The sequence below is a fragment of the Carassius auratus genome, chromosome 20 (genome assembly GCF_003368295.1).
Source record: "Carassius auratus strain Wakin chromosome 20, ASM336829v1, whole genome shotgun sequence".
In the NCBI taxonomy this organism is placed as follows: domain Eukaryota; kingdom Metazoa; phylum Chordata; class Actinopteri; order Cypriniformes; family Cyprinidae; genus Carassius; species Carassius auratus.
Genome location: NC_039262.1, coordinates 4880939 through 4895521, shown reverse-complemented (window position 1 = coordinate 4895521; position 14583 = coordinate 4880939). Strand labels below are relative to the sequence as shown.

Genomic DNA, 14583 nt, shown 5'->3' with positions numbered 1-14583 from the left:
GTTGCTATATATCAGAGAATTTTTTTTTGCTTGTTAGTTTTTTTTTTTGCAGTTTTCACAAGTCAGTTGAAATGAGTAGAACAGACAGGTGTTCGTACATAACTTTCGATATTTATTGCACGTCAACAGACAGCAAGAGTTTTATCCTGCACTTCAAGTATTATCTTTGTAAGAAAAGTGTTTTTGGCAACTAGCTTTGTAGATGCGTGTCACACATTACACGTACACATTACATGCACATTCTTGCCTTTGACCACAATGAATTTATACTGTATCTCCACCTTGAAAATGCCAACTTTTCATCGGATTGCTACTGATTCGCCATTTCTGCTGCGAATCTCTGTGTAGCTGTTGCGTGTGTGTGTGTGTGTGTGTTTGGTGCTGCTGGCGCTGCCGCGTGAGCCGGCATGTGTGTAAAAACACTGGCTCTGATTGGCTACCATGAAACACATGACTCTGCCTTAGCCAATCATAATCGCTCATCTCGTTATTAACCCACCTCCTCACTCGCTGTGTGAGGGGTGCATTCGGATTGCATAGTTTATTAAATCAATGCATAGTAACGCACCACATTTAACGTTCAGTAATGTTAACGGCGTTGTAACGACGGGGAAAGTAATTAGTTCGATTACCCCGTTACTGAAATAATAACGTCGTTACCTAAAGCTGTTCTTTTAAACGGCGTTATTCCAAACACTGTTAATGAGTAATGGGCGTAACATTCAATAAACCAATCAGAGGGTCATCTCCTATTCCCTTAAAGAGTGAGATGCACTCGGATCGCTATTTACATGGTGGAATTTGTTGGCGGAAAAGCTAAAAGCTTCAAGCAAAGAAACCATTCTGCTCGTGCACTTTAAAGTGCGCAAGCAGGTCTACGGGACAAGCAGGAATCCAACAAATCTTCCCAATGTGAAGCTGTGGGATGAAGTAGCAGTGATTGTGTCTTCGTCTTCAGGCATCAGAGGAACAGCTTTACAATGCCGAAAAAGGTACAATGATGTCAGGAGACGGGAAAAACAAAAGCTTGCTCCTAATAAAAAAATAAATAACAAAAATAACAAAAAAACAGGTGGCCATGGGAGGAGGGCCACCTACAGCCACCCCAGACCTAACGCCAGCAGAGGACGTCACTGCCAAGGTAAAGAAATTATGTGAAAATATGTACAAAACCTTCAAGCACAAAAATATTTTATTCAGCAATAGTCATAGAATATATAAACATGAAATTTCATTCAGCTCCGCTGGCTGAAGATTGTGTGGCCGGACCCAGTAGGCAGCAGGAAGGGGTTGTTTCGGATGGAGAAGAAACAGTGGGACAAACATCTAGTTTGAGGGGAGAGGCAAGGCAACCCAGAGCACAACGTGAGAACGTCAAGCACAAAAACCACCCATTCCTGACACTCCAGCAGGACAGCTTCAATAAGCTGGAGAGGGAACTGGGTACACTCCAAAGTATGCGGAATGTGAACTCACTTAAACCGCTTGGAGATTTTGCTGCTGTCCCTCGGACATGCGCATTACCTGCAACATCCACTGCAATTACTCCTCCTTCTTCCAGATCTCTGTCCACCCATATCCATGTCCACGCTGCACTCTTCTGCTCCTTTACCCTTCCATCGCCCGTCCCGCTGTGGTGCTTTCCGCATGCGAGTCTGAAGAGGAAGAATATAAAGTAGTTGATTATTATTATTATTAATATTATAGATTTATATGTTTTTTCATTAAAGCTTTGGTTCTCAATAAAGGTGCCCCTCAGTCATGGAGTAATAAGTATGGGTTTCCATTAAAAATATGTATATTGAGATACAATGCAATCAACTTTAAACAAACAATTCAGCTTAGCAGTCTACATTAGAAGCAGCTCTTCTGCCAGCTGCTCTCTCCTCACGCATGCTGCTGCTTGCTTTGGTTAATTAGCATCGGTACATACAGTTAATTTTCATGCCTTCTAAAGTACTCTAATCTGTCCTTGTCACGGTTCATGGGTCAGTGCATTCATCTTGCGTCTCTGTCTGATTTTGTGCTTCTATTAACTAGCAGCAGCTGCGGTAATGAGCACCAGCTGCAACTCATTTGCGCTGCCTTTAAGTTTGGCTGGCATCCTGTTCATGTTGTTGGTTCGTTGATTTCTCGTCTGTCTTTCTTGTCTAGTTGTGCTCCTGTTCCTCCAGCTGGTATTCTCTGGACCTTATTCCTCGCCTGCCTAGGATTCCTGCGCTGGGTTTGAGTTACTGCTGCTTGAGTGGTCTGGACGTGATTCATCTGGGGTCATGCCATCGTCTTCCTCAGTTCTCATTGTTGACTATCTGAGCTACAAATAAACCATTTTACCTCGAACTTGGATCTCGTGACAGAACGAACCAACCAGAATGGATCCAGCAAGCTCGGCAGAATTAGGAGACTTTTTAAGGAGTAATAACTCTCGCATGGAATGCCAAGAGGACCAGATGATGGCTACGGGTTGTGCTGTCCAAACCCTGGTTGCTCAGGTTTTGGAACTTACCACTCAGTTTCAGCACTTCAAGTTGGAGACCGTTTTTTCTCAGCAACCACCTGCGTCCAATCCACCAGCTGCCGTGGATCAAAGCACCCGTTCTACCACCATTAGCCTTTTATTCCGGGGAGCCCCAGTTGTGTCGCTCATATTTGACTAAATGCTCCCTCTATAATTCTCTTCAGCCGTCATCGTTTCCCACAGAGGAATCTAAGATAGCATTCATTATAACTCTGCTCACAGGACAAGCAGCAAGCTGTGGAACCACCATGTGGGAACAGAGACTTCCGTGCTGCGCCTCCTCCCAAGTGTTTTCGCAGGGGCTGAAGAAGGTATTTGATCGCGCTGCTTATGGCAGAGAGGCAGCTAGACTTCTCGCGGAGCTGCAACAAGGGGATCGCACCGTAGCCGACTATTCTATCGAATTTCGTATTCTAGCCGCGGAGTGCGGCCGGAATTCTGAGGCACAGACGGAAGTGTTTCTACACTGACTTTTGGAAACCATCAAGGACGAGATTTATTCCTTGGATTTACCCGCGGGGGTGAATAAACTCATTGAGCTGGCTATTAGTGTGGATGCCAGAGAGACGTGTCCAACAGAAGACACTATGGAGAATCCCTGACGTCACTCATCAGAGCAGCCTATCATCAGTCACTGAGGAGAGTGAGTTCTCTTTCCCTGATCCCGAACCCATGCAGATGGGCAGGTCTTGCCTTTCGCAGCAGGAGAAGCAGAGACGCAGGGAGAAGGGTTTATACTTGTACTGTGTAGGTAAGAGGTTACATGACGGGTGGAGCAACTCTCAATAAATGCTCTCTTTCTGTCACGTCACACGTCACTACCGGTAAGGCTGACACTTCATGCATTAACTTTTGATTGTGAGGCTTTGGTGGATTCAGGGGTGGAGGGTAATTTCCTAGACTTTAAAGTTGCTAAAATACTTAAGGTACCCATGGTGGAACTTTCTCTGTCCATCTCTGCAGTAAAACTTAATGGGCAGTCATTACCCTCCATCACACATTCCACAGTCTCAGTGAAACTCATCATCTCTGGACAACAAACTGAGTACATTGACTTTCTCCTCACTGACACTCCTGCTGCTCCTGTGGTTTTGGGGCATCCCTGGCTGGTGCTCCATAATCCCCACATAAACTGGGGGAAAAATTCTGTCTTGTCCTGGAGTGAATATTGTCATGCGTCATGTCTGTTGTCTGCATGTTCTCCTGTGTCTTGTTCTGTGTTTCAGGATGATCACACTGACCTATCTAATGTGCCACGTGAGTACCTCGACCTGAAGAGAGTGTTTAGTAAGTATCTGGCTGCTTCTCTACCTCTGCATCGTCTCTATGACTGTGCTATAGAATTATTGTCAGGTACAACTCCGCCCAAAGGCAAATTACATTCACTTTCCAATCTGGAGAGGGAGGTCATGGAGAAATATATTTCTGATTCTCTTGCAGCCAAGATCATCCACCCCTCTTCCTCTCCAGCAGGTGCGGGATTTTTTTTTTTCGTAAAAAAGAAAGATGGCTCTCTTCGTCCATGTATTGACTATCGAGGGTTGAATGACATCATGGTGAAGAATACTTAGCCTTTGCCGTTGATGTTGTCGGCTTTCGAGCGTCTGCAGGGAGCATAATTTTTCATGAAATTGGATCTCTGTAATGCTTATCATTTGGTTTGCATAAGAGAGATGAATGGAAGACCACTTTTAATACCCCCAGGGGGCACTTTGAATATCTTGTTCTTCCTTTTGGCCTTTGTAACGCCCCAGCGGTATTCCAAGCACTTGTCAATGATGTGTTGAGAGATATGGTAGATCAGTTCATTTATGTCTACCTGGATGACATACTGATATTTTCTCATTCTCTCCAGGAACAGAGCTGTTAGAGAATGGGCTTTTTGTCCAGTCTGTTGTACAGTCTGTTCCTTTTTTGGGATACATCGTCTCGGCCTAGGGGGTGCGCATGGATACCGACAAGATTCAGGCTGTGGTAAATTGGCCAACCCCATAGTCTCGTAAGGCCTCATATCTCAGATCATTATTTCATTTTGTGCAAACTTCATATAGTTAATACTGTAATTTTTACGCTCTCTTTAGGAATGCGAGCTGCATCGAAAACGCTATGCGGAACGCGCTTAGCATGAGTGACTCTGAATATCGTGTGTAATCTGTCTAATTGATGACTGTGACATCACCGCAGGGGTGACGTAAGCGACCAGGAAGCTATAAAAGCACATGCCGTGAAGCTAGCATTAGTTTCACGTCTTTCAGCAAGCGCTCTGTGTGTGCATGTTATTCTGTCTTGTCAGTCTTATTTATTGTTTGTCACTATAAGCTCCTCCAAAAGTAAGCAATAGTCAAAGAGCAAAGCTAAGACGAGACATCTGAAAGGCGAATTGTGTGTTCCTCTCTGCCCTTGCTACATCACGGGTGGGGATAGCAGGTAGCAGACTGCCTGCACTATGTGTGGCCAGTGCAGACGCTTCGATTCCGAAGGGCTCTCCTAGAGTGGGAGCCTTCGCCAACGTTCCTTGTGGTGCCAGTCCCGCTTTCGCCAAGGCGGAGCGGCACCTGCACTCGCTGGGTTTGCAGATATATCTGCTGGAGGGAATGGAGACGGACACATCCCTATCTCCTACCTCACCCACCAGGTATCCTCGATCTCTGGGTTTGGAAGCCCGAGCTGCGGTCCTTTCCCCCGAGTAATGGCCGCAATGCACTGCCTTTCTTTTTCCGAGGAGATTGAGCTTGATGAGATCGATGAGCTCGCAGTTGCACAAACATCAGCTGCATAAACATCAGTTGCAAAGACATCAGTGGCAGAAGCATCAGTTTCACAAACATATTATGCCTAAATATTCTAACGAGCAGGCATTAATGAGGAGCGCGGCTCGCACAGTCAACTCTCTGCAAAAATAATTGGACTGACTGTGCTTCTCCGCATATCCTGGGACAGGCTGGAGACGGCTTTTCGTATCTCCACCCGTGTTTCCTAGATCTAGAGTTCATTCTCGAGGTTCGGAAGCCTGAGCTGTGGTTCCTTCCCCCTCTGACTGTGAACTCGCGACTGCAGCTATTTATCTCAGAGGAGATTAATATTGTTGGTGTGACCAAGCGGCTCATCCACAGCCGAGGCAATGCGTGTACAGGTGCAGGACATATAATTAGAATATCATCAAAAAGTTGATTTCACTAATTCCTTTCCAAAAGTGAAACTATATATTATATTATATTCATTTATTACACACAGACTGATACATATACAAGTGTTATATATGCAGTGTTATACACAACAGTTCGTCAGTATCAAATTAAGAAGTATTTTATGGTTTATCACAGTAACACAGCATTAGACGAGTCCCGCAAAGTGTAACGTTATTTTCAAACTACCGTTAGAGAGATGCTGACAGCATCTTCCTCATCTCTAATAGTTTGTTTACACCAGACATGAATAGAGCATCTGGCATGAGTGTTTTCAATGTTAATTCAATGCAAATAGACAACCTGCTGTTCGATTCCCGTGAATGACGCGGGGCGAATTGAGCATTTCGAATCTGAACTTTAGCGTTAATAATAAAATAAAATAAAGCATTTTGCGCCACGTTAACCAATCAGGAGCTTGCTCAAGTAGTGACATGATTACAATGTAGCGAGTGGAGAAACTTATCATTGCTGTATGTGCATACACTAGCTGTTTCTCAATGTCAAGGAAGGATCCTCGGAAGCCAGTATTTTCGAGGATGCTACGTCATCGACATCCGTCGAAGGACTGTTCCAAAGTCGAGGATCCTCGGAATTTCAACCAAGGACTGAGTCCTTCGTTCGAAGAATATCCCATACACAGGAAAGGATGCATATGTGTATCCTTCGCGCTCTTCGCGCTCTCAAATCACCCATAATCCTATGCGCGCAGCTTTGCTATATAACGTTAGTTCAAAAATTCAAAAATGTTGAACGTTAACGTAGTCGGAGCGTTAACGGTTTTTATTTACGTTACCAAACATTTGTTATAACTGTAGTAAATATAAGTAAAGTTTGACGTTTATATGCCAGTACAAATTACTACCATATTGATATTGTAAATTATACAAATAGAAATGGTTAACTGAACTGGACCTGTCATTTAACAATTGGTTGCGTCATCGGCATTTCTTTTATAAATAACTAGTTAAGTTGTCCAAAGTAATTTAATGATACCATTCACAGCGTTATTCAAACGGACCTTTTCACTGCTGTTGCCTCTCTGTGCATCTCTCAGAAATCAGAGCTTCGCAAGAGTAATATCAACTAAAATAACTGCCTATATCATACATGTTCTACTATTTGTGTATATTTAAAAGGCAATGATTTAAACCTTATAGGCTAGGAAATTATACATGAATGAATGGAATAAGCACTGCGTGATCATCAATCAAACAGCCGCGTTGTCATCTCTGCGCATCTCTCAAAAACCAGCTCTCTGTCAAGACTAGGCTAATAATCTGCTTAGATACAGATTTATTTTCTACAAAGCACACATGTTTGCTTCTTTATCTTTTGCTGGTTTGCATCTCCCTGGCAGGGATTTGTGTAGTTCGATGGCACAGCAATGGTAAAATAACAGCAGGTGACCATTGCTACTTCTGGAGTGGACCCGATAGACTTGCCATCCCAAAGGCCCTCCGCAAGTCCCTCATCAGCTGGACACCCCTGAGCAACAGATAACTGTCGGCCTGCTTTCTCTACCAACACGGCAAGATGACGCTGGAAGCCGTTTGTCACCAACTGCCGAGTGTACCGAGGAGCAGAGCTTGGCAACACAGACCAGTTTTTGTTATTTTTGGACCAAAATGTATTTTTGATGCTCCAACAAATTCTAACTGACCCTCTGATGTCACATGAACTACTTTGATGATGTTTTTATTACCTTTCTGGACATGGACAGTATACCATACATACATTTTCAATGAAAGCTCTCAGACTAAATATAAAATATCTTAAACTGTTCCGAAGAAGAACAGAGGTCTTACGGGTTTGGAACGACATGAGAGTGAGTCTTTAATTAAATAACTAAACCTTTAAACAAGTTGGCATCAGAAATCACACAACAGAACAAAATTGTATTTTTTCATATTAAGTAAATGAAAAAAAAAACTTGATTAAACAAAATAAACTAATTTAAAGTTTCAGACTGGTACAACCTGCACTAAGACTGAATGCAATATAATAAAAATATTGATTGCAATATTCATGAGGATTCATTTGTAAGTCTATGAAGTTATTCATACATGAATAATTTACATTTTACGTGTTGTATGTTTAAATGCTATATATACATTAGTATTAATTTGTAAATCTATAAAGTTTGCATATATTAATAATTTACATTTTATGTGTTTAGATGCTGTAAATACTTTTCAGCATCAAAACTACAATTCAGCATCTATGCAAACATAGGTAAATGTACATTATATAGAACCACATTTTGCATGAAATACATGATACTCCCATAGTGTATCTAATGCTCATTTATTTTTTCATTTTAATCTCCAGAGATAATGTTGTTTTTTGTAACTATGGGTAACAGTGTCAGGAGTAGGAGGGTTGCTTCAAATATGAGGGTATTTATGGACAAAACTCCGTTGCTTTGAGTACATTTAGGGAGTTAAAATAGATGGGCATGTACTATATATTTATATTTATCTTTACTTAACTGATGTTGATAATCTTCAACCTTTTAACAAAGAAAATCATCTCAGCATCTGCAGCAGATGATGACTTCAAATAAGACTCAAACTGAGAATATGATTTTCTGCTATCCACTTCGACCGGACTCCTGTCCAAAACTGCATCGTCTTACTGTTGTTAAAGTGGCAATGTATGTTTTAATTCTGCTGATGATCCTCACAACAGTTTTTGGGAACCTGCTGATCATCATCTCCATCTCTCACTTCAAACAGCTTCAGTCTCCAACTCATCTGATCGTTCGCTCTCTGGCTGCCAGTGACTGTCTGCTGGGCTCTTTGGTCATGCCGTACAGCATGGTGCGATCTATTGAAGGCTGCTGGTATCTGGGAGATTTTGTGTGTAAAGTTCATTATAGTTTAGACATGACCTTCTGTATCTCCTCATTATTGCATCTCAGCTTAATATCTGTTGACAGGTACTGGGCCATTTGTGACCCTTTGAGGTATAAAATGAGGGTCACAAACAACACTGTGACTGTTTTTACTACTTTCATATGGCTGTTTTCATTTATGTACAGTTTCTCTGTTGTGTTTTCAGGAATAAGTGCAGTTGGATTAGAGATGTTTATATTGCAGAGTTCTTGTGTGGGAAACTGTGTTGTGTTTTTTAACAAGGAGTGGAGTATTATATGTCCAGTTCTTGTATACTTCCTTCCCGGGACGATGATGAGCTCTCTGTATGTGAAAATCTTCTATGTTGCACAAAAACATGCAAAGGTTATGTCAGAAAGAGTGACTGGAGGGATGAAGAGCCAAAGCTCTGCTCACAGAGAGAGAAAAGCAGCTAAAACTCTGGCCATTGTAATGGGTGTTTATTTGTTCTGCTGGCTGCCATATTTTACTGTTATTATTCTTGACCCTTTTTTCAATTATTGGACCCCAGCTGTTGTTTATGATGCTTTGTTTTGGTTTGCATATTTCAACTCGACTTGTAACCCCTTGATTTATGGATTTTTCTATCCTTGTTTTCAGAAGGCCTTTAAGATTCTCATATCCACTTATATCTGTAGCATCAAGCATTCTAACACATTAATATATGAATGAATTCTGCTCTCACACCAATTTCAGGCATCACAATAAATATTTATTTTATGTAATTATTTTTATTTCATATATGCTGAAACCATTTCGCAAATGTGTTTTAATGGATGCAGTTTTCGCATGCAGGGTTTGCACTTTATTCAATATATATTTAATATAATATATTTAAATGATTATAAAACAATCTAAATAGCCTTTTTTGTGTGTGAAATTAACATTATAAATAGCTTTTAATACTTTAAACTCTTTTGAACACATTTCACTAGATTTACATCAAAACAGTCTCCCTTTGGAAAACCATTGAGTTTGTTTGGTTTAAATTCTTTGATTAAGATCCAGATGATTAAGGGAAGTATCCTCAACTGAACCAACCTGGTCACACTTATATCTTTTCAGTTTTTAAACAGAAAAAAGACATGTCTAACAGAAAACCAGTTTTAATTTGAAAGTTAAAATGTATAGACAGTGGTTGACATGATCAAATAGTCTCCCTGTTGAGTGTGTGTTGACGGTCTTTGTAGTTCGATGGTGGAGCTCAAAAAGCTCAATAATAGTTAAATAATAATAATAATAATAAAACAACTAAGCTCTTAAAAAAGTGACCATTTATCATCAAATGGTTTTTCAGGATAAGAGTCTAAATAAAACTTTTACAGTTTTCAGAGAACCTTTATTAATAATAATAAAGAATTTGATTGAGTTTAGGTCTGTTCCTTGCAATCAGAACAGATTTGGATTCCAGTGCACAAATAAATTTGATTAGTTTTGTAATTATGTTGCTTTTTTAATGTATGTTATTGTTCTATTGTCAGTCACAGCATTTAAGAGAAAATGGCCAGATGAACCAAGTAAATATTGCATAAGTAATGGTTAAATGAGTGCAGAAGTGTTTTTCATTTATCTTGTTTAACATTAAATGATTTGACAGCAGAAATTACACAACAGAACAACATTTTATATTTTCATATTAAGCAAATGAAAAAAAAAAGGTGCAGGTGAACTGAATGCAATATAATAAAAATGTTAATGCTGGGTTTGCAGTATAAGGATTTATTTGTAAGTCTTTAAAGTTGCTCATACATAAATCATTTACATCTTAGTTGTTGTCAGTACGTCAATATTGTATATTTAGATGAAACTTTAAATATTTCACATACTTTTGAGAATCCAGCATTTAGTTGATCCTAAGCGCTTGTCAACACAGTTGAAATCATGACTGCTTTCTTCTTTCAAGAGGGGGTTTGGAACGATAAAGAATGCGACACACACCACTCCCAGAAATCCTGTATAATTCAACCAATCCGATGATGACTTCAAAACTCCTGAAGTCTTTCCACTTTGCCATATGCATCAGATGTTCAGCCAACGGTCTGTGGGCATGACGTCTGAGACTAACTTTTATGTATCTGTTCCACAAGCACCAACTTCTGGCAAAGAATGAATTTGCATATTCACTTATATCACATTTAATGGTGAACAGTGTTGTTGATGTTAACTGGCATATCAACAAGGGGAAAAAAATCAAAATTTGACTCAAATAATAGTCCCATAGACTGCCAAGTAAGTAACACTGTCAAGGTCCAGAAAGTATGAAAGACATTGTCAGAATAGTCAATCTGCCCTCAGTGGTTCAACTGTAACATTATGAAGCAACGAGAATATTTATATTTTTGGCGACGAAAACAAAAATAATTATTTTATTCAATAATTCCTTTGTCAACAGTGTGCTCTGTGTTTCTCCATATCACCGTAAGCTGGGTATGGTCTTCTGTGTCAGCCACACCACAAGGTTGCACTATTTTCTTTAAAATCAATGCTAAATAAATGTAAAAAAAAAAAAACAACAAAAAAAAAAACAGCACATCATTGTGGTGCAGCTGATAAAGAAGAGCATACATGGGGCTAAAGGCACATCTTAAGGAAGAGTTTTGCACTACTCCCATAGTAAATCTAATTCTCATTTAAAAGTCTCATATGGTGCTATTTTCAAAGATCAATATTTTGTGTACTGGGTGTCAGAAAATATGTTAACATGCATTAATTTAAAAATCACATTATTTCTCATGTGCAGTACATTATTGTAGATCCTCTATGTCCAGTCTTTCTAAAATGTGGCAATTTACCATTTGAGAAGGGTCTTTAAAGATAGATGATAAATAGCACTTAAAAAATGGTTCCCCTATAATTATGTGCCAATTAACCAATTTTAGTGTTGCTTTGGACAATATTTTTTAGAGTATATTCTTTAAAATGAGTTGGCAGCAGAAATCACACCCCAGACAGCAACATAGTGTTGACCCAGATACGGCCCCACATCTGGCCAACATAAAACCAAGTCTGCATTTGTGATTGAAGAAACGACAAACTACAATTGCTACTCTACACTGCTCAAAACTCGCGTTTGAATCATCAGTGGCAAATCCTTTAAATATGTAAACGTACTTACAGGCTGTTGAAAATAGTCCCACTTTATAGAAACAACTTGTGTGTAGACGCCATTCTAGGCTACATTCCTAGGTTCAGGAAACACTCCTCCGGAAAATGTGCTGCAAACATCTGAATATTTAGGTCGAACTGTTCTGGAACAGTGTTGTAAAAACAACTTAACCACTGATTTCTAGTTGTGTCCTCTTTTCGAAGCCAAACAATGTAGATTCACTTTCACTATGAAACACAGCGTCTCCACGACATGGCAGCAGAAGCAACAGTGAGAATAAAATGTACGCCTTTTTCTTTACGTGAACATTTGGACAGCATTATGCAAATCTTCCCACATTGTGACGTAGACGTGGGGGCATGTTAGAACGAGCCATTTTAGGTAGACATTGTTGACTCTTGACTTTTAAAAATAATATCTCTTTGGATTTGAGACATTAGTCTTTGCAACTTTACAGATTTTCTTTATGAACCAAGAGCTTGTAACCCTCCAAAGAAAAAGGAAAACTTGAAATCACATCATATGACCCCTGTAATAAATGCAGTTAAAAACAGAGTTCCATTAATATAACAACTGAATGCAATAAAATAACAATATTAATGTGGTGATTGCAGTATTCATATGGATTCATTTGTAAATCTATAAAGTTTACATAAATGAATAATTTAAATTGTATGTATTTAGATGCTGTAAATACTTTTCAGCATCAAAACTACAATTCAGCATCTATGCAAACATAAGTAAATGTACGTTTTATAGAACCACATTTTGCGTAAAATACATGATAGTGTATCTAATGCTCACTTATTTTTTCATTTTAATCTCCAGAGCTAATGTTGTTTTTGTAACTATGGGTAACAGTGTCAGGAGTAGGAGGGTTGCTTCAAATATGAGGATATTTATGGACAAAACTCAGCTGCTCTGAGTACATTTAGGGAGTTAAAATAGACGGGCATGTACTATATATTTTTATTTATCTTTACTAAACCTATGTTGATAATTGCCAATCTTTTAACAAAGCAAATCATCTCACCATCTGCAGCAGATGATGACTTCAAATAAGACTCAAACTGAGAATATGTTTCTCTGCTTTCCACTCCGGCCAAACTCCTGTCCAAAACGGCATCGTCTTGCTGTTGTTAAAGTGGCAATGTATGTGTTAATTCTGCTGATGATCCTCACAACAGTTTTGGGGAACCTGCTGATCATCATCTCAGTCTCTCACTTCAAACAGCTTCAGTCTCCAACTCATCTGATCGTTCGCTCTCTGGCTGCCAGTGACTGTCTGCTGGGCTCTTTGGTCATGCCGTACAGCATGGTGCGATCTGTTGAAGGCTGCTGGTATCTGGGAGATTTTTTGTGTAAAGTTCACTATAGTTTAGACATGACCTTCTCTATGTCCTCTTTACTGCATTTAAGTTTAATATCTGTTGACAGGTACTGGGCCATTTGTGACCCCCTGAGGTACAAAATGAGGGTCACAAACAACACTGTGACTGTTTTTACTACCTTCATATGGCTGTTTTCATTTGTGTACAGTTTCTCTATTGTGTTTTCAGGGATAGGTGCAGTTGGAATAGAGATGGTCATATTGCAGAGTTATTGTGTGGGAAATTGTGTTGTGCTTTTTAACAAGGAGTGGAGTATTATATCTCCAGTTCTCGTATTCTTCCTTCCCGGGATAATCATGAGCTCTCTGTATGTAAAAATCTTCTATGTTGCACAAAAACATGCAAAGGTTATGTCAGAAAGAGTGACTGGAGGGTTGAAGAGCCAAAGCTCTGCTCACAGAGAGAGAAAAGCAGCTAAAACTCTGGCAATTGTTATGTGTGTTTATTTGTTCTGCTGGCTGCCTATTTCTACTGCATCTTTCCTTGACCCTTTTTTTAATTATTGGACCCCAGCTGTTGTTTATGATGCTTTGTTTTGGTTTGCATATTTAAACTCGACTTGTAACCCCTTGATTTATGGATTTTTCTATCCTTGTTTTCAGAAGGCCTTTAAGATTCTCACATCCACTTATATCTGTAGCATCAAGCATTCTAACACATTAATATTTGAATGAATACTGATCTCAACCTTATTTCATACATCACAATAAATATTTATTTTCACGTAATTCTTTTTATTTCATATATGCTGAAACCAATATTCAAATGTCTTAATAATTTAGTAATCTGATGTAAAACAGAGGCACTCATGCAGGGTTTGCACTATATTCAAAATATATTTCAATTTATATATAAAACATATAAAACAACCTAACATTACATTACATAATTACATAACCTGCATTTTTGTGAAATTAACATTATAAATTGCTTTTAAAACTTTAGATTCTTTTGATCACATTTCAGTGTATTTACATTAAAATTTAGGAGTTTGTTTGGTTTAAATTTCCTGATTAAGATCCAGATGATTAAAGGAAGTATCCTCAACTGCACCAACCTTGTCACACTTATATCTTCTGTTTAAAAACCAGAAAGACATGACTAGCAGAAAACTAGTTATAAGATGAAAGTTAAAATTTATTAACACTTTAAGAAAAATATCACGTTGAGTGTGTGTTGACGGTCTTTGTAGTTTGATGGTGGAGCTCCAAAAGCTCAATAATAAAGTGACTCTGAAAGGATTTTTTAACAGTTACAGATAAAAAAGAAATTAAATTAAAATATAGCTGCAAGCAGCGATGGCGGGCTCAAGCCACCAATGCCATCGCCACCCCGGTGGCATCAGGTAAACTGTGCCCAGCGGGCACATGCATTCACAATATCCCTCTGGCAGTGAGGTTTTAAAGGATAAGGCAGTTAAAGGGTTAATCAGAATCATCAAGACTTTAAAATCACATTCACAGAACAATATATATAACTTTAGTGA

At 39.2% G+C, this 14583-nt stretch overlaps 2 protein-coding genes across 2 annotated transcripts; both read left to right on the top strand.

Annotated features, from left to right (window-relative positions):
* The first annotated feature begins 8249 nt into the window (after window positions 1–8249).
* On the top strand, window positions 8250–9272 carry LOC113037795 (trace amine-associated receptor 4-like). Its single transcript, XM_026195143.1, has one exon. It carries the CDS (start codon window positions 8253–8255, stop codon window positions 9270–9272), a length of 1020 nt encoding a protein of 339 aa, XP_026050928.1. The 5' UTR covers window positions 8250–8252.
* Window positions 9273–12748: 3476 nt separating this feature from the next.
* LOC113037794 (trace amine-associated receptor 4-like) lies at window positions 12749–13771 on the top strand. The gene has a single exon (XM_026195142.1). The coding sequence runs from the start codon at window positions 12752–12754 to the stop codon at window positions 13769–13771; it is 1020 nt and encodes a 339-aa protein (XP_026050927.1). The 5' UTR covers window positions 12749–12751.
* Window positions 13772–14583: the final 812 nt, after the last annotated feature.